Genomic DNA, 20,076 nt, shown 5'->3' on the forward strand with positions numbered 1-20,076 from the left:
ATGAGTCCAAACAGCTTCTGTAGGTGTTACCAGAGCCCCTCTGTACTGTAGTTTCACAGGCTGTTGCACTTTGCAGGAGCACGTCTCATCCTCCCCATCTGCTCCCTCAGCAATTCCCCCTCCCCTCTGTCATCTCACTGCAACAGAGGAAGTTGTAGCACATGGTGGAAGGAGTGTGCTGCTTGCACACTGTAACAGACTATGAAGGGCTATGGTAATACCCCCCTAGAGCCCTTTAGGCTCATTAGCAAAATTTTAAACGTTGATTTTAGAAGAAAAGAGGCCATGGATAACAATTATAAGAAGATTACCGCAGTCACTGTGCCTGAATCGATGAGTAAGTTCCTTGGTTTATCGTGCTTGATTTTGATGATAGATTTCCTTTAAAGGGAACCTGTCACCAGGAATGTAATTTTTAGCTGGTGACAGGTAGCAATAGCCCATGCCTGATTATAAAAATACCTTTGTTAGCATTCTAAATAATTTCAATAGTTTATAACAGTTTATTTTCCTTTATCTGTCAGCAGCATGTGGTGAGTCCTGGGGGAAGGAGTGGGGCAGACGCAGCCTGTGTGTGCAAAATTACTGTATGTACTCAAGTATAAGCTACGAAAGCCAAAAATTGTGTTTAAAAAACCTAACTCGGCTTATACTGGAGTCTATAAAAAAAAGTAACACTGTACTCACCTTTCCGACGCCCTCTGCAGGTCCTCTTCTTGCCCAGGATGCTCCGATGCCTCTTCGGGTACTTCGGCTCCTCTTCGAGTCCCTGCACAATGCTGACGTCATTGTGTGTGCCGGCCATTCGCAGGGACCCAAAGAGGGGCCGAAGAGACACCGGAGCATCAGAAGAAGAGGACCTGCAGGGAGTCGTCAGAAAGGTGAGTGTTCATTTTTTTTTTAAATTAAAGGCTTGGCATACTCGGGGCAGGGGCTGGCCGGCTATATATTGGGGGGATGGGCTGGCTATATACTGCAGAGGCTGCGGGGGATGGGCTGCCTATATACTGAGAGGCTGGCAGGCTATATACTTGGGGGGCGGGGGCTGGCAGGCTATATACAGGGGTGGCTGGATGGGTATATACTGCAGGGGCTGGCATGCTATATACCGGAGGGGCCGGCAGGCTACATACTGGGGGGCAGGGGCTGGCAGGCTACATACTGGGGGGCAGGGGCTGGCAGGCTATATACTGGGGGGCAGGGGCTGGCAGACTATAGACTGGGTGGAGGCTAATACTCGAGTCAATAGGTTTTCCCAGTTTTTTGTGTTGCGATTAGGTAACTTGGCTTATACTTGGGTTGGCTTAAACTCGAGTATATACTGTATACTTCAAAGAAAACCTGATCATAAATCAAATATTTAAATTTGTGGGCAATAAACACGTGGTCAGCATCCTCTAAAATTCCTGGGGTTTTAAGCACCAGAGACTTTAGAGTTGGGGAGATAAGAAAATAGCTATTAGACCATTGGGCCAACATTTCATAACAGTTTTTGAAATATGTCCCCAACTTTCCACCTTGATTCAGGTGTAGCCACACCCATCTCACATGACAAAGGGGGCGGATTAGGTGGTTATTCAAAACAGCACGCCAGCATCAATTCAATGTCAGTTACAGGAGATGCAACTAAGATTTGTAGCACTTACTATGATTTTCATTGGTTCTCCTCCAGGGATCTCTATGCCAATCTAATTAGTAAGAGGTCTGTTTTTTCTTTATTTTATCCCCTTTTATTTTAGTGTCTTTGCTTTTATGTATGTCTGTTATTTCACCATTTTTGTAACCTTTAAGCATTGTGACTTTTTGCATATTAAATTGTCATTTAATAAATTTTTCCTTGTGCTCTATACGTTCCCATAACTCTGGAGAGGTGAATTACCGCTAAGCCTTGTTACCTAGTGAGTGCCTGTGTGTTAGCAGTGGCTATAAGCAGTGTGTGTCCAGTTTAACTGTACATCACCAGAGAAGTGTGTATCTGCGCTTATGTGTGCGGTCATGGTGTATGCTTCTCGTAAGCTGCAATTGCAAATGGTGGCAGCTGTGATAAGTGTGAACTTGTGACTGTATTGGGGAGTAGAGTGATTCTGTCCAGTGATGTTCCATAGGCACGGAAGTGGTAGGGGGTACATAATTTGGTTGTGCGTGGGCTATGTGTGCGTGGTGTGTAGTGTCGGGGATTCTGATACATTAGAAATTACGCTATTTTGCATGAGAGGGGCTTAAGGGCTAATTGATGTGGTTCCCTAGCGTAAGTGCACCCGGTGATTGGACTCGAGAGTGGAGGGCCCATGACATTCTACATATTGGGGCAGATTTATCAAGCTGTCTGAAAGTCAGAATATTTCCAATTGCCCATGGCAACCAATCACAGCTCCCCTTTAAAATATTCATGAGCACTGGTGAAATGAAAGCTGAGCTGTGATTGGTTGCCATGGGCAACTGGAAATATTCTGACTTTCAGACTGCTTGATAAATCTGCCCCATTGTCTTAAAGTGTGATCCCTGGCTGCCGCTATCACCATGGGCCTCCCCTGTACCATTTAACCAGGATTTTCTAACACACACACATACAGCGGGAGAGCCCAAGAGAGAACTTTCCATCATACTGCAAGCTCTTCTTGCTATCCCCTCACTGGACCTGCTGGCCTTGACGAGGCCTGCTCCACCTGGACAAAGGGATCATGAGAAGTCCACTGGTAGGCAGGGCTAAAGGCCCCGGTGGGAGGACATTGCACTTTTAGTTTTTATTTTTTTCCATATATGTAGACCCCGTTAGGGTACTTTAAATCCTTAATGACCAGAACCTTTTTCATTTTTGCGTTTACATTTTTCATTCCCCACCCTAAAAAAATCGGTAACTGATTTTCAATTTAAAGCGCTGTGTGAAGGCTTTTATTCCACTTTATAGTGACAGTATTTAATACTCCATGCCGTGTACTGGGAAGCAGGAAAAAAATCCAAATGCAGTTAAATAAGTGGAAAAAATGCATTTGTGACATTTTCTTATGGGCTTGGTTTTTACGTCTTTCACTGTGCGCCCCAAATTATATGTGTTCTTTATTCTTTGATTTGGTACGATTACGGGGATACCACATTTATAAAGGTTTTATTGTGTTTTAATACATTTAGAAAAAATAAAACATTCTGGAAAAAAAAATTCTTCATTTTGGCATCTTCTGCTGCTAATAACTTTTTCATACTTCAGTGTGTGGTGTAATATTTTTGCGAGATGAGATGAGGTTTTCTTTGCTACCATTTTGAGGACTAGTACCTTTTGATCACTTTTTATTACATTTTTTATGTTGAAAAATTTAGAAAAAGTAGCGTTTTGGACATTTGGGCTATTTTCCGTTACGAGGTTAACCATTTTTATATTTTAATAGATTGGACATTTTGGAACGTGGCAATAACAAACATGTTTGGGTTTTTTACTTTTTATTTATTTTTAACTTTTAGGTTTTTACTTTTTAGAAACATTTTTTAGACCTCCAAGGGTAATTTTTAACCCTTGGGTGTCTGATTGCTTTTACCATATACTGCTATACTACAATATTGAAGCATATGGCAGCTTTGCTAATGACCTCTTGGAGATCAGGCTGAGGCCGGTGGCACACGTGGCGTTTTGAACCCATTTTTGGTCCGTTTTTAAGCAGTCTTTAACCGGTTTTACCAATTATCTCACTTAAAATGGGTCAAAAACACAAGCGTTTTTTAATGCATGCGTTTTTTACGGGCTGCTTAAAAACAGCCCAAAAAGGGGTTCAAAACGCAACATGTGCCATCAGCTTTGTGGTGGTTTTCGGTGCAGTTTTGTTCATTGTCCAGGGAAACACGTGTGCGTTTGGGCCGAGGACCACCCCTCCTGTGCGCTAGCGTTGCGTTATGAACGGACACCTAGTGGAACGTGTGACCGCGGCCTAAGGGCACACGTGTTTTTAGGCCGTTTTTGGGACATTTTTAGTTCATTTAGTGCGTTTTCAGATAGTAAAAGCCGCATGCGTTAAAAAATGCAAATCAAACCCAATATTAAGACCCACAATTGGTGACAGCACCAACCACAGGTGTTACTGATGTGTTTTTGCAGCAAACACCCACATGGTACACAGAGGGCTCAGCCATAAAAGTACGGATTGTCACTTCCCAATGATGTCACGGAAAGCCAAGATGGTGGTGCCCACACATGGCCTGGGTTTTAGGCATGTCATTTAAGTGTGTCTTATGAGCTCTTTAGATGTTGTATGCATATCAGATGTATTAAAGTGGCTTAATAAAACTTGTTAATGTGGTTTTATTTTGGCACAAGATTTTAATACCTGGAGTGTATTTGCAACATTTTGACAAAGAAAATTCCCTCATTTGGTACAACTCGTTCCCCAGTTTTCCCTGGGCCTCTTGTTTATCTCATAAAGTAACAGGTCTGGAGTTGCCTGAAGTAAAAATGATCCGGTCAGTGGATAATGCAGGTGCCATGACCCGCCACAGCTTCCAGTCACAAGCTTCGTACATGGAAAAATAAAATTATTATTCATTTTTAAAGGAGGGAAGCAAAAAATGCAAACAGAAAAAGGGCATTGGTGAGAAGGGGTTAATGCGGCCCCGGTGATTAGTGATATGTTTTTTTCCACCAGAAAACGTGTATAAATGTGTATGGACTCTGTGCACCACAACACACACCAGAAATAAACATTCAGAAAAGCGAATTGTGTGTAAAAACGTCCCGTCAGAACAGCGCCAAAAACACCCCGTGACATTTCCTTGTCACGACGTCATCACTGAGTCACATGACCCGAGAAGAGCCACGCAGCCGAAGCACCCGCTGCTTGAGGCTCTTGCGCTCCTGGCCTGCGTCGATAGGTGACACGCATACCTATTGCCAGTGCGCATGCCCGGTCCGGCCTCGCGCCTCGGCCAAACCCACTCGCGCGTGCGCAGCGCGACCGAACGAAGCCGATCTCCCTCCTGCTGTCTGCCGGGGCTGCCCTTTTTGCTACGTATTTCCGGTGTGCGGTGTCTATTACTAGCTAGTGTCCGAGGCCCCGGGCCGGGAGAAGAGGAGTCGCCGCTGCCACCGCTGCCGTCACCGGGTACGAAAGGGGAGAAGCGGAGAGACGGGAGGAGGTAATGTCATGTAATGTGCTGTGCGACCGGATGGCAGGGAGGGAGCTGCTGAGCCGGGAGACGAGTGCTGGGGAGGCCGCAGAGAGCAGGGCTGGGCCACCCCAGACAGCTGCCCCGGTGCTGGGCCCTGATCCGGGGCAGGGTATTACAGGGGGGTGGTCCTGGCTCATGTCACCCAGGCTGATGAGCGATCCGATCGGTTGGAGACAATTGCTTCCCATCACACCGATCATATTGTTTTTGCCACCTCCATGCAGTGTCAGCATAGTTATGGGCACGATGGGTCTGGGGGCAGGCAGGCAGGTGGGTGCCAGGGTGAGAATGTGACATAGGAGTTTACATGATTCTGTGCCTGATCCTAGGCCTAATATTCTGATAAGAGATCTGCCCCCTGGACTGTCCCCCTAAATCCAGCACCTTCCTAATGTCCTGGTGTAAAGACTCTGGGTCCAGGTGGGATGTTTTGGCTGATGGTTACAGCTGCCACCAACCTGCTGCCGTTGCTCTGTGAATGCCAACATAAAGAACGCCCCATTTTTAGGCAGCTTGTGCTGGGTCACAGGTCTCAATACTTGTATGAGAATCCCTTGACAGTCGGTGTTCTCAGTGCCAAGTATCTGATGACCAGGTTTCCTAATGACAGGTGGTAGCGGCCGCCCCTCCTGTGAGGTGTGTGCACATCTTGTAGAACGTCACAGTCTGGAATGCCAGGATCTTATGTAAATGAGTGAGTCCATATTTAGGTAATACTTGACGTAGCTCAGTAAAAAATGCATATGACGTGGGAGGACACATTTTATAATGATGAATATGAGTATTTGTATCTATCCTGGAGTAGAATTTAAAAAAAAAACTCTAACATTTGAAGATCTAGAGGGCGACCCTTCTCTTGGTCCTGGTGACACTTGTCACCATCCTACTTGGGGACGTTAACGTCCACCAAATCATTCACCACTCCCCTTGTTCTTGCTGCTCTTTAAGGTATATTGGTTTTGTCCTCTATCGACTTTCCTCTTGGGCTGAGATTTTAACAGCTGTTGGGTGCGGTTATTGCCAAGTCTGAATCAGAATTTATATAAAGATGCATCTGAATATTGTGGGTTTTGTGCCTAATGACTCTGCTGACTGGTTGTAGCTCACCACGCACCTAGGTTTGCTAGTAGGGACATAAGGTGAGCAGATGTCCTACAAAACGTCTTGAATGATCAAGAGCTGAAAACCACCAATAAACAACTATTAAATATTCAACCAAAATATAAGAGGAGTAAGCGGTATCAGATGCCCTTTTTGCAGGTTCTCCAATAACCTGATGATTCAGGATCCGGCATGAGTAGATATAGATTTACAGTAGGTTGTTCCGACAGGGTCCAACTATTTGTCACAAATTTTAGTCTTGTTGCAGAAAATTCACCATCGTGATAAAGCAGAGACACTTACTCATAGATCCAGGCATTGTGACTGTGGTAATGGTTTTATATTTGTTATCCATGGGCTTCTAAAAACATTTCCCAGAATCACAGGCTGTTAAAATGAGCAGAACATGTCTCCCCTTCCCCTGTTCTCTCCCTACTCCCTCTGTAATTTAGCAGAAGCAGGATGTGCAGAGGGAGAGGAGACCTGCTCTGTTCATTGTAACAGCCCTTGAATCTGAAGCGCTAAGGAGCTCTGGAAACCCCTACCAGAGCCCTTCAAGCTATAAAAGTTGATTTTAGAAGGAAAGAGAATATGTATATATACATATTATAAGAAGATTACCATGGTCAAAGTGCCTGGATCTATGAGTAAGTGTCCCTGGCTTCTCCATGATGAATTTTGTTGGTAGATTTCCTTTAACATTTGATTTTAGAGCCATTTAGGTTTATAGTTTGATGTTGTTGACGGTCTTAGTATTACTTTGTCAGTACGGAAGGCTCCATAGTATGAACCCAGTAGGCATGCTGCATTACATTGTCTGCACATATTACATGAGTCATAACACTTTTTATTTATGTGTATACGTCTCAGTATTTGGGCTGAAATTGTGTAGTCTTTTAAGGGATATCTAGAAAACCAAATATTTTTAAAGTAAACTTAACCTAAGCTCATGTCAGTATCCCAAGCACAAATGTGCAGTAGAATTGTAATATTGATAACTACGAATTGTCATTTATTAGCTGAAATGCGTCTAGTTGCACGTGATGGCTTAGGGATACATTATAGCATTTATTATTATATTCCTCCATGAGCTCTGGCATACGACAGCTTATTTATCAAGTAAACGATTCAATATAGCAGCGTCAGGCGTTGCTGGAGCATCCTTTGGATCTGGAATGGCAATATGCTATGTACTTCCAACTATTTTGATTATCAGGTTACTAATGTCTATGTTGCTGGGCCACTATCAAATTGAGGTGAAGCCACAAGTTTTGGCAGGAGAGGCAGTTGTGTGCTGATGTGTCCGAACTTCACAACAGAAATCTAATGTGTATTGGGTTATTATGGCTCCAGGAGTAGATTCATTGGACTTTTAACGGCCTCTCAGTTAGTGTCTGTGTGCACCACTAAGGCTACATTAGATTAGATGATATGATATGAGATTGGGGGGGGGGGGATAGCACCACAGATATTCCCATTACGTGATGTGTTGGTGGCAGAAGATCATAGCAGAGGTCTGATTGTTGGTGTAAACTGGGCTTTAGCAGTGATTTTTACAGTGCAGTGTAGTATTGAGAAGTATTAGGGAAAAGGCAGATTTTGGCTCTCCTCTTTTTCTGATCAAGCCCCTTTACTATAATGACAACCCCAGATGCTGAGACCCCCAACAACCAGGAGAATAAAAGAAACCAAAAGTCACTCTCTGTCCTCCCTGTAAATAAAGTGCCAGGGTGCGTGTGTGGCCGACCTCTGGGGGTAGGCAGGATTATTATTTTCTCCTTACAATGTAGCATGTATAAGTATTATTCAATGGCTACTGAAATCGGTCCATTTCACAAGGCCATACCAATCCTACTGACAGGCACCTCTAATAAAGCAGAATTATTTTTTATGGACCAGCAATAAGATCTTTGACATGTTTCCAAGAATGGTTGTTGGAGGAAGGTGAAAACATGGGCTGGAAATTGTATATGTGTCGCACATCATGGAAGTCAATGGGATCCTGCGTGTCCAGCGTTGGTGGTTTATCCATACTCTTCATATTTGCATCAATCTGAGGGTCATTCATAGTCCGGTTCTATAGTTATCATATGGAAGGCAAATAACTATACCACCATTCCTACAGCTGAAGCCACCTGAGATCAGGATTGTGATCATAAATGGAAGCCATTGTGAGTAGGCTTTGCATTGCTCTCGGCTGTACAGAGAAGGGAACGTTAATCTGTGTGTATACCTACAAGAAATGTAACAGGATACTAAATCCTGGAGCTTGCGGCACATCAGACCTTTCGGAGTTAGGGTTATTGTACGTAAAGGTTTTCATTGGTAGGAGAGTAACTCCTCCTGACGAAGCTAGAAGTTAAAGGCGAAACGCGCGTCGAGGGTGTTCAGTGGATGCTGGGTCCTTCGTTTTTAGACCGTCTCGCTTCTTTTTGCCTGACCAGTAAGTACGGTACTCGTATTGATGTGAAGATATTTTCATATAAGTTTAATGCGGCATCTTAAAGGGATAGTACAATAATAAAAGCAGGGACTGGTGCATTACATCTATCATAGTAAATGTATAAAAGGACCAATTAGCTGCTTATTTAAAAGAAAAAACATCTAAAAAAAATCTTACGAGCTATAAAAATACCCAGGCCATCCACAGTTGTTGGTTTTTTATATGTGTGTGAAAACCTTTTTTTTTTTTTTTTTTTAACTATATTAAATGTACAATCTTTTTAAGCATCCAATAATAAAAAAAAATTGTCTGATTTTATTTATTTTTTAAAAACTTTATTGAATAAATTTTGGTCTAAAACTCAAAAAAAAAAATTTTGGTATATTTTTTGGTATAGTCGAAAGACGGTAATCTCTTGAGAGACTGGTGAGATTGAATTATGAAAAATTATTTTGGATGAAATTGCTAGAAGAGTGTAGCATGTTATCAGCATATTCTATGTCAGTGGAGGTGAATTGACTTCATCATAGATTCTGTAGAAACTGAAGCCTTGACACCTGTGTGAGTAGAGTCTTTATTTACACCATTGCAAAACTGGAACATTGCGTAATGTATTATATGACACGAACGGTAAGGTTGTAAATAAGGCAGCTCGGGGTAACGTGGAGATGAAATCTGGTACTTGGAGTGTTAGTCACAGGTCAGAAATACGAATAAGTTGTGTCCCGTCATGACTCAGGAGCTCCTGCCAGTATTACTGATATGGGTGTATGACTTTCACCGTCCATCAGTAATGGTTGTTTTGTTCTTTCTCACATACAGGCAGTCCCCGGGTTACATACAAGATAGGATCCATAGGTTTGTTCTTAAGTCGAAACTGAATATTTTATAATTGTAGATCCAGACAAAAATATATATTTTTTTGCCCCAGTGACAATTGGAGTTACAATTTTTTTTTTTCTGTAATGGGACCAAGGATTATCAATTAATTTTAATTACTCCTTGCAGCTGATCATTGCAGCCTGGGACTATAGTAAAGCATCCATAGAGCTTCACCAGAGGTCACAGTGGGCAGAGGGGTCTGTCTGCAAGTCGGGTGTCCTTAAGTAGGGGACCGCCTGTACAGTAATCCTTGAAAAGTCTACAGTACTATCTTTAAAGGAAACCTACCGAAGCCTCTCCTGCTCTAGAGTTTAAAAAGTGTTAAAATCGCGATACCGCGGTTTATAACACTAACGAAAGTAAGTACCGGCACCAGCTCACCCTGAGCTGGTGCCCGGTACTTACAGCTTACACCGACCATTCTAAATGGTAGGTTTCCTTTAAGTTGGATACGCACACAGATATGGTAGAAAGAGGGAGCTCTCTTATAGTAACACCATTATTGGGAGATGTCTGGATTCTAAGGAATCTTGTAAAACTATTAGCTTTGGCACTCCGTATCCAAGAACTTCAGGTCCTACCATATATACTCGAGTATAAGCTGAGCCCCTAATTTTAACACAAAAACCCTGGAAAAACCTATTGACTTGAGTATAAGGTGAGGGTGGGAAATGCATTGGTCACAGCCCCCTGTAGTATATAGCCTGCCAGCCCCCTGTAGTATACAGCCTGCCGAGCGCACCAGCCGGGCGGTGCGTACGGGGCTGTCGCAGACAATGCGCTGGCCTGAAGAAAGAAGTGGCACTGTCACGGACCCGCCGCATACATGAAGATAGAGGAGCTGCCCGCACCATCGGAATGGTGACTACTCAGTTTTGTTTTGTTTTTTTTATACCTGAGTATAAGCAGAGTGGGGAATTTTCAGCACAAAAATTGTGCTGAAAAAATTGGCTTAAACTCGAGTATATACGGTATATATTCTACTCCAGGACCTTGTCTTAGCAGGTCCTAAAGTATCTTTTAATAGGACAGCACCTACTGGCTACGGCCGCAGGTCCAAATAAAGTATTTCAGTAGGTTGAAATAAGTAAGGATAACCTCCTTATATCTTCTGTATAATGTCTTTCTAGCTCACAAACCGGGACACTAGTGCTCGGGACAAAAACAAGGAAAGGTAGCCCCACGCACAGCAAACTAGAAAGCTGAGGCAGCAATCCAAAGGTCAGGTTTATAAAACTCAGAATATTGCCTTCTGCCCGTTCTGTCAGGAGTATAGGAGAGCAGAGATCTACAATAGACATTGATATAAAAGTGATGCATCTGCCCAGGATCATTTGCGGTCTCCATATGTGCAGCAGGGTTGTGTTTGGCTGTGTTCATGGGAGGTCAACCCTTTCACTAGTGTTTTCTGGATCTGTTGAGTCATTGTGAAATAAAGGGCGTTCTTTGTGGATTTAAACTAAGGCAAATGCCAAATCTACAGCTATTGCTCAGCTTATCCCTCTGTGTATAAATCACATTAGGTTGATTCCCAAATCCCTACTGCCCTTCTATTCACATTTCCTTCTTTTATATGTGCTTTTTTTATTTTATTTAGACTAAGGTTCATCCTCTTAACCTTCCTTCTTCTAAACTGCTCCAATATTTTCTTCAGTGGAGACAGGCACATAGATGTCTATGAAAGGACGAGGAGGCTGAGTGAGAGATGCCCATTGGCAAGCTGCTACTATGTATTTGGGGGCACATAGGGCATAAGTTGAGCAGAGTTCATTGTATTTGCACTGCTCATATCCACATTTGGAATCTGCTGAATGTCAATTTACATTGCAGAGTTGTTGTTTTTTTTTTTTGGTGTATTTTTTTTCCATCAGAAAAACAGCATTTTTGATCCATGTCTTCCTACAGCAGTTTCTGTCCTACACTTTAGTACTGAATTACATTGATGTGAATGATGCACAGGAGCAAGATGGAGAACATATACATGGCACTGTTCTTAAGGCTTTCATTGTGCATTCCACATGACACCGTCCCCTTTAATCTATCATGGGGCTAATGTTTTAATAGATCTAAAAAAAAAATAAAAAAAAGTAAATTGAAACTTATTTGTACAAAATATTCTTCCGCCAATAGCCTTTTCATACTTTGGTGTGTGTAGGGAGCTGTGTAAGGCATAGTCACCTGTCCTAAAGCGGTTAAGAGTCCCCCTTGGCTCCCTGCAATGCCAACTTCTGGCTTCCAATAAGCAGGGCTCAATAAGTTACTCCAGAATTTGATTACACCCTGGAGTAGAGCGATGTTGTGCCCCTTGCACACGAACGTGATCTCCAGGCTGAGCACACAGCCGCACGTTGGAGAAAGGAAGGGTGAGCGCTGCTCAGCTTCCCCTATCCATAAAGAAGTCATCACTCCGCTTAGTACAATGAAAAAATATAGGACATTTCCTATATCTCTCTGTACACATTGCAGTGAGACGGCATGTGTTCACCGCGACCAGACGCCATAGGTGTCCGAGGTCTGGTATCAAGCTGCAAATTGTGCGTCCAGATATCCATTTTTGTGCATGGAGCCGAAGATCTGTTAGGTGACCATAGTTTTATATGACCTCTTAAATTGTTGCTGTGCATGTGGATATAGAATGGGATCCTCCTATGATTCAGGGTGCATTATGAGAGGGTGTGGTGACAAGTATCCGGTAGAACAAGGTAAAATTAGTGACATTCTGCCAATACGTCGCAGGCAAACTTGTGACCTCTGCCGGGTGAGGGTATTCTGGATGAGTCATTTAACAAGTACACGCGGGTGTCATATGACAGTCAGTAGGATCCTACACGTGCTAATTTTACCCCGGCCTTGTGTGTGTGTGAGTACCTGATGCGGCAGATGACTAGAAATCTAGTCCTAGCAAAATGGAGTCTGCGAAACACTGACAGTACAGCTGATCCCTCACTGTCCCGTGGGAGAGAACATAACCACAGGTTGTCTCTGCTCCCGCCAGACTTCACTTTACATTGATTTTATTAGGGACCCATTTTTAAAACTTCTCCTGATCTGTTATGCATGATATTGCGAGACATTCAGTATTCTTCCAAGTTCTTGGCGGTGGCTCTTTATTATATAGGGAAATGGAAAGATGCGCCATGGGGACAGGGACTCATTTGGCAAGCTCTGTGCAGCGCTGCGTAATCTGTGTGCTATATAAATAAAGGATTTATTAGGGAGCCTTTATGCCTCAAGCATGTGTCATGTCTATAGACAATCACCATGAATAAATGTTTTCTATCTGTACCGTATAAGCCTACCTGTATACGACCATGTGCATTCTTGTTGTGTGAGTGGGCATGCATCGCTTTGAGTCTACTTTGATACTAATACTTGTTTTATTCTCTGTTTCAGGACACAGATTCAGAAATGTCTTTCATATTTGAGTGGATATATAATGGCTTCAGCAGTGTACTGCAGTTTTTAGGTAAAAATCATTTAGAAGTTATTAATTTTTTTTTTTTCGCTATTATTCTTAACATGCTTTACCTACGCTCTCTTACTCTCTATTAAAACCTGTTCATTCTTTTGCAGGATTATACAAGAAGTCTGGGAAACTAGTATTTTTAGGCTTAGACAATGCTGGTAAAACCACATTGCTACATATGCTGAAGGACGACCGGCTTGGCCAACATGTTCCCACACTACATCCAAGTAAGTGATGTGGAAGCCTACGACTACAACCAAATCCTTTTTGTTTTTTATACTAAGGCTGCGATCACACGTGACATTTATATTGTGTTTAGAAAACTCATATGTAATCGGGAACAATGCAAAACATATGGTGCTCATTCCAAACACGTATGCAATTGGGCCGAGCCCCTTTCCTCTACAGATCCCAATATAGGGTGATCTGAAGTGAAGGTCCACCAGGGCCTGTAAAAGTGACCCGTATATGACTCTTCTCTGCTTATTTGCATTTTTATGGGTAAACTGTGAGATTTCAAATAAGAAGGAATTTTAGAAATAATAATTCATCTCCAACTTGAGGAAACTGGTGGATTAAAATCTGTTGATAGTGTTCCTTTAAAGGGTTTAGCAAGGGTTATTAATGACCTATCCTCAGCTACAGGATTCTGTACTTTAAGGTGCCGCACACCTTTAAAGCAGGCTTGGCTCCCATAAAGTGATTGGGGAAGAGTGATGGTGTGAAAGCCTATCCATATCCCCAAGGGCATTTAGGCCCACAAAACAATACCAACCTTTTATTGGATGGTGATCACAATGACATCCTTGTATAGCATCACGCAAAAAATATATTTTTCTATGCTTTTATCTAAATGATAGGGAGGCAGAGAGAAACTAAAACCTTTTCAAATGTCAAGTTTCCCTTCAAACATTGATGAAAATTAAAGTATTGAACACAATTAATTGCATACATATTACCCACAACCAATCCTGATCCCTAAACTGACCTCTTCTATCACGACGGTCTAAAGTAGATGCTTGTGTTCAGTGCTTGGGGATAAACTCTGCACCATCTTTACAGAATACATTAAAATCACTGGATTCTGTATGACTTAATGGGAAGAAACTGAAAGGAGGTTTTCGGCACTGAATGTAGGGTGCCGGGTCTAGCAGCTTCTCATATTCCACACGCAGCTACATTTAGCACTTGTTCTATACTTGGGTGTATTGGGAGATCACGTTGATAATGTACTGGACATGGGATATGACAGGATTAGAGGTGCAGGCAGGGTTCGCCCAGCAATGAAAGATCTGCGGATGAACTATGGGTCTTGCCTATATGTCTGTTGCACTAACACAAGATTGTGTTACATATTTTTCTCAAAGATTTTTGATGCTTAATTTGAACATACCCTAATATTATAAAATCTATGTAAATTATAGAATTCTGTAAAGCCATTAATCAGCCTTCAGCTATCATGTTTTGTTACATTATGTAATCCGGACTCTTTGATCTTCTAACCTTTTAACCTTCACACACAGCATCAGAGGAATTGACGATTGCTGGAATGACCTTTACAACTTTTGACCTTGGTGGACATGAACAAGGTGGGTAGTCTTACGGTATCTCCTGAATCAATAATGTGATCTTTGGAGTACTGGCTATACTAACAAAGCTAAAAATCTAACATTACTGAAGTGAATTACAAGTTTTGTCTTGATTTTCTCCTAGCTCGACGTGTTTGGAAGAATTACTTACCAGCAATCAATGGAATTGTGTTCCTTGTGGACTGTATAGATGACAAACGCTTCATGGAGTCCAAAACTGAGCTTAATGTAAGATATCGCACAAGTTTCTTTCATGGATAGATACTCCTGCTTTCTGCAACAATACTGTATTCATCCTTTTATAAAAGGATGCCCTCTGATGCCAGGTTGTATAACATAAAAAGGGATATCTGTGGATGTAAGCGATGTGGCTGTGCATGTTTGCATTTAAAGGGAACCTGCACATTTTGCACAAGGTGGCTAATGCCTTTAAATGCTAACAAGACGGCTAATGGCGCCAGCAGTCCCTCTCGAATTACCAAGGTGAATGCGCACCAGCAGTAGTGAGGTGGACACATCCATAGTAAGAAAATACTGTGAACCGGGAGGTGCTATAAAGCTGCATTTTATTTATTGTATTAGATAATCATTGCAAATCTGCTCTGATTTTGATGCTAGACTTTATTAAACAACCCCATTCAAATGGAGCAAGACTTGTCTCTAGGTGAGGCCGTCTTTATATATTGAAGTATATAAAGTAATCTTTCTACTGGACTGAAGTAATCACATGACATATTGTCACATCATCTGCAATTATTAAGACCCATTGTAAGATTTTGTCTCTCTATTGCAGGCACTCATGACAGATGAAACAATATCCAATGTGCCAATCCTTATCCTTGGTAATAAAATTGACAAACCGGAGGCAATCAGCGAAGAGAGACTGAGAGAAATCTTTGGACTTTATGGACAGACCACAGGAAAAGTAATTTCATATTTACTATGTAGTTTGTTTCATAGCCTGGATAGGATGCCCCTAGTGTCTGGCAAATTATATAGATTATCAATATCCGTATTATGCAGAGAATTCTCCAAAATCCATTATGATAAGCCAGAGACGCTTATTCATAGATCCAGGTACTGGGACTGTGGTAATCTTCTTACATTTGTTATCCATGGCCTCCTTCCTTCTAAAATAAACTTTTACAATTATGCTAATGAGCCTGAACGAACTACTGTGGTGGTTCTCGGAGCACTGTTGGAAGATGGGGCCTTGTTTTTGATGGTTATGTACAAGATGGGGTCCATCTGTATATTTTATAATTGTAGCTCCAGACAAAATGTTTTTTTGCCCCAGTGACAATTGGAGTTTCAAAATTTTGGCTGCAATGGGACCAAGTATTATCAATAAACCCTCATTACGGACACTTTACAACTGATCCCAGCAACCTGGGACTAAAGTAAAGCTTCACCAGAGGTCACAGTGGGCAGAGAGATCCGTCTGTAACTATGGGTCGGGTGTCCTTAAGTAGGGGACTGCCTGTATGTTATAAATAATACCTCGTAGTACCACCCCAGGCTAAGCGGAGCACACAGGCAAATTCACAGCTTTCCTTTGCTCCTTGTGCAAGTTGAAAACCGGAAAAGCGAATCTCATTAGAAAAGATTACTGAAATTTCAAATTTTTGGAAGGAATAGGACCTGCTCTGTTATCTGTGTGAGCAGACCTGGCGCTGATAACACAGGGGGCCGCTAACAATGGACCATGGGTGGAGGCAGAGCATAGTGCACATGTAGGTTGAGGCTGTGGATGTCTGTTCATTTCAATGCTTTCATATATGGAGGGTCAGGCCCAGTAATAGTCTAGCATTGTTGTAACTTGTCTATACTTCTGCCTCCAGGGAAACGTGCCACTGAAGGATCTTAACGCCCGGCCCATGGAAGTGTTTATGTGCAGCGTGCTCAAGAGGCAAGGCTATGGCGAGGGCTTCCGCTGGCTCTCGCAGTATATTGACTGAACCTTCCCCCATCCTCCTCCTCTCCAGTTTTTTCCTTTTGACAAAACAAGAAAACAGATTATACAGAGTTTAACTCCTCCGGACCCGATCCAGACGGACTTCTCTCTCAGTATGGGGCAGACTCACAAAGGCAGTGATTAACACATGCAACAACCAGGAGTCTTGTGGGGAACCCCCTCTGATCATAAGTCACATCAAATGAAAACCATCCTATCTTACAGGAACGCGTCAACAAATAGTGTTTCTTTCCAGTTTTATTTGGGTTTTTTTTTTGTTTGTAGTTTATAGGTCCGGAGCCTTTTTTTTGTTTTGTTTTTTTTTTTTTTTTGTTTACCCCTTTTGGTTTTGTTTAGAATTTTTTTTTTTTTTTTTTTAAATCTATTTAATGGTATTTACATTTATCACTAAATACTGATCCACGTATCATAACAATAGAAGTCCACAATAAACATAGATTTTGGGCTGGCCTGCTCTCTAACAATGATTTTTGCTGTAGAAATTTGGCTAATGTATTTGGAGCATGGTTTTTACTCTGAAGGATTGTGCTTTTGCTTTATTTCACTTGTGTGGAGTGAAAAGAGCCCCTTTTTGAAGCAAAGGTATTTGTATTTCCAGACATTAATTTCTTGGGTGTTTGTGGCAATGATGTGCTCCTCGGCCTGAGCAATGTGTCTGTGTCCTTTTATTATTCCAAACTCAACTCTCACTACAAAGTGTTTAAAGGGTCCTAAGGAAGACCACAGGTTTTGGGGTGGCTCTACTTTTTTTTTTTTTTACTTCCCAGACCTGAGTTTACTAACAGCAGAAAAGAGATTTGTAAAGAAATGTCTATACACAGTTTACATCATATTTTCTCAAATTATTGTTTTAGTTGCATTTTAAAAACCACTGGGTTGTCCAATTTCCACTTTACAACCTATATAGAATTTGCAATAAAGTAAAAACACTCGGATATTACTTGTGAATTGTTTTTTGGCCCCATTTTACACATTTCAGCTTAGTAGTGCTACTCCAGGACCGGTTTTGGTGTTTGTGTGTTGACCGGATTGATCAGCCCAAACTGAGTTTCACACAGTGTCAAATGGTCACTTGGGCTGCACCTCATGAGTCTGAGTGATCCCGAGCAGAGACGCTGTGCCTTCTGCATCTGTGTATTGTGGCTCGATCCCTTGAAAGGTGACTAGTTTTGGAAGAGATCTCCTTTTGTAAAGTATAGGAAGCATATGTCTTTTCATTGCTGAACAGAAAAAGATACAGGCCAAAAAAAGGAAGCTAAGGGGATCGTTTTGGTCAATTAAGTGTTTTGTTTTTTTGGTTGGGGGGGGGGGGAAGTTGGCAAATGTGATTTTCCAGGCTAAATCTGCATGAAATCCACATCAATACAAAGATCATTTGTGGATTTCTTGTAGATTTTTACAAACCTTTGGATTTCAATGTAAAAACAAAAAAAAACATACCTAGGCAGAGGAATGACCATGGTCATTTATTTATTTTCTGCATCATACAACAATTTCTGCACAGGGAAAAAAAAAGCCCAGCACATTTATTAAATTTTTTCCAAATATCCTGACTGCTCAAACCTCGGGCCGCATTCACGTGTGGCATTTTTTTTTTTTTTTTCCTTTTTTTAGAATGGGATGTAGACACAATCTTGCTTCAATGGGTAATCGCAGGAGGGACCCTAAAACTATGAAGCTGGTTCTGTTTTGTCTCTTTCTATAGTAGGTGACATGTTAGAGGAGCTCACATGCAGATGATCCATGGGTCTGTGTTTGCGGCCTGATGTTGCACAAGTAGCAAAAAAGGATAATGTGCTGAGTGCAAGGTATCCCAATCACAGCGGTGGGAACACTTTCCCCAGGTTTTATTTTGGCTGAGATGTTCCATTCACTCTATGGGACTTCCAAAGAGCGTAAAATAGCAGGGAATGATACCCCTGTTGTTTTGATTAGTGGGGGCCTAGTTGTTGGACAATCAACCTGTTATATTCTTACCTGTGGATAAAGATAACTGGAACATTGGCCCGGAATATGCTTGGCCATCTGCATATTACTCCCAATAATATGGGATTGGAGGTAGCCGAGTTCTGTGCTCCCATACTTGTCCTGCCTTTCTGGTTGTTAGTGAGGCGGAGACCCATGTTCTCAGGGGAACTTGGGGTCCCAGTAGTCACATCCTCACCGAAAAGCTGCTTCTACCCTGTGGATAGGAGATAGCTTTCAACGTTGGTACAACCCTTTAAATTATTTTAAAAAATAAATATAAAATCCAAGTACTGTAATTAAGTGACTGCAGCAGAAAAAAACAAGTGACAAGCAGATATGGGTGGTTATTAAATGAAACCTGCTGATGTCTGCAATGCAACTAGTAAGGCAAAGTTTAGCAACAGTTTGTTACAAGAACCTTGAGCCTTGGCCATCAACGTTATCAACCAAAGTCCTCCAAGCAGCAACCGGTACGACGTGGTCCACTACATGAGTTGTGTGCCTTTACTACACGGCCTGGTCTGGTGTGTATGTCTATACTTCACTACCTGCTTATACCACTGTCTAGAAGACGACAATGAGGTGATGTGCAATCTCTTTATAAATAGACATTCTGGCTCGAGTATCTGCTGTATAAGCAGTGCCGGCCCTAGAAACCTGATAGATAGGAATGTTACAAGCACAACAGCAATATATACAAGCAAAGAACTGCAAATGGGTGAAGAATACATCCTTTAATGTTTATGTATAGTGAACTACTGTATATACTCGAGTATATGCTGAGGCACCTAATTTTAACACAAAACTGGGAAAACCTATTGACTCGAGTAGAAGCCTAGTATGTAGCCTGCCAGCCCCTGCCCTCCAGTGTATATCCAGCAGCCTCCTAGTATACAGACTGCAGCCCCACCCCGACAGGTCCTCTTTTTTCCATGGATGTTCTGGCTTCAGCTCGGTGCAGTCGCACACACCATGACATTAGCCACTCGCTGGTGCGACAGTGTGTACCAATAGCGGTGCACACACTAGAATGTTGGTAAGCAGCTGACGTCATGACGCGAGCAACGCACATAGCCGAAGGCGGTACATCCATGGAAAGAAGAAGACCTGCTGGGGGGGGTTCGTCGGAAGGTGAGTACACAATTTTTTTTTTGTGCTGAAAATCTCATCATATACTGGCGTATATACGGTAACTTTTAAAGGGAACCTGTCATCAACTTTTATCCCACTAATCTAGCAGCACCCTCACATATGGTGTGAAATATCCTTTCTAGAAGTCTCTCTTTTATGTGAAATCTTCCCTGATGTGGATCTTAACCTTAAAAATGGAATGACACAACTACAATGGTGTAGGTTTTGATAGGGTCTGAGGGTATCATATTAAAATTTTGAATCAATCACCTGGTCTCCCAATTTTTTTTTATTGTTTTATTATTAAAAACGTGGATCCTACACTTTTAAACACCTCCTTCCCAGCATAAAACAAGTAATACTAGAGACC

General features: G+C 42.0%; 1 protein-coding gene across 1 annotated transcript; it reads left to right on the forward strand.

Moving 5' to 3' along the window:
• The first annotated feature begins 4,935 nt into the window (after positions 1-4,935).
• On the forward strand, positions 4,936-17,547 carry SAR1A (secretion associated Ras related GTPase 1A). Its single transcript, XM_072129563.1, has 7 exons — positions 4,936-5,118; positions 12,971-13,043; positions 13,151-13,270; positions 14,567-14,632; positions 14,757-14,860; positions 15,426-15,557; positions 16,474-17,547. Exons 2-7 carry the CDS (start codon positions 12,986-12,988, stop codon positions 16,588-16,590), a joined length of 597 nt encoding a protein of 198 aa, XP_071985664.1. The 5' UTR covers positions 4,936-5,118; positions 12,971-12,985; the 3' UTR covers positions 16,591-17,547.
• The last annotated feature ends 2,529 nt before the right edge of the window (positions 17,548-20,076 follow it).

This window comes from Engystomops pustulosus, chromosome 11 (assembly GCF_040894005.1).
Source record: "Engystomops pustulosus chromosome 11, aEngPut4.maternal, whole genome shotgun sequence".
Lineage (NCBI taxonomy): Eukaryota > Metazoa > Chordata > Amphibia > Anura > Leptodactylidae > Engystomops > Engystomops pustulosus.

Bases quoted from the DNA above. Each gene is read 5' to 3' on its own strand.
- SAR1A (XM_072129563.1), top strand. From the start codon at position 12,986: ATGTCTTTCATATTTGAGTGGATATATAATGGCTTCAGCAGTGTACTG. The intron at 13,271-14,566 runs GTAAGTGATGTG...CTTCACACACAG, and splicing joins TGTTCCCACACTACATCCAA to CATCAGAGGAATTGACGATT. The intron at 14,633-14,756 runs GTGGGTAGTCTT...ATTTTCTCCTAG, and splicing joins CCTTGGTGGACATGAACAAG to CTCGACGTGTTTGGAAGAAT.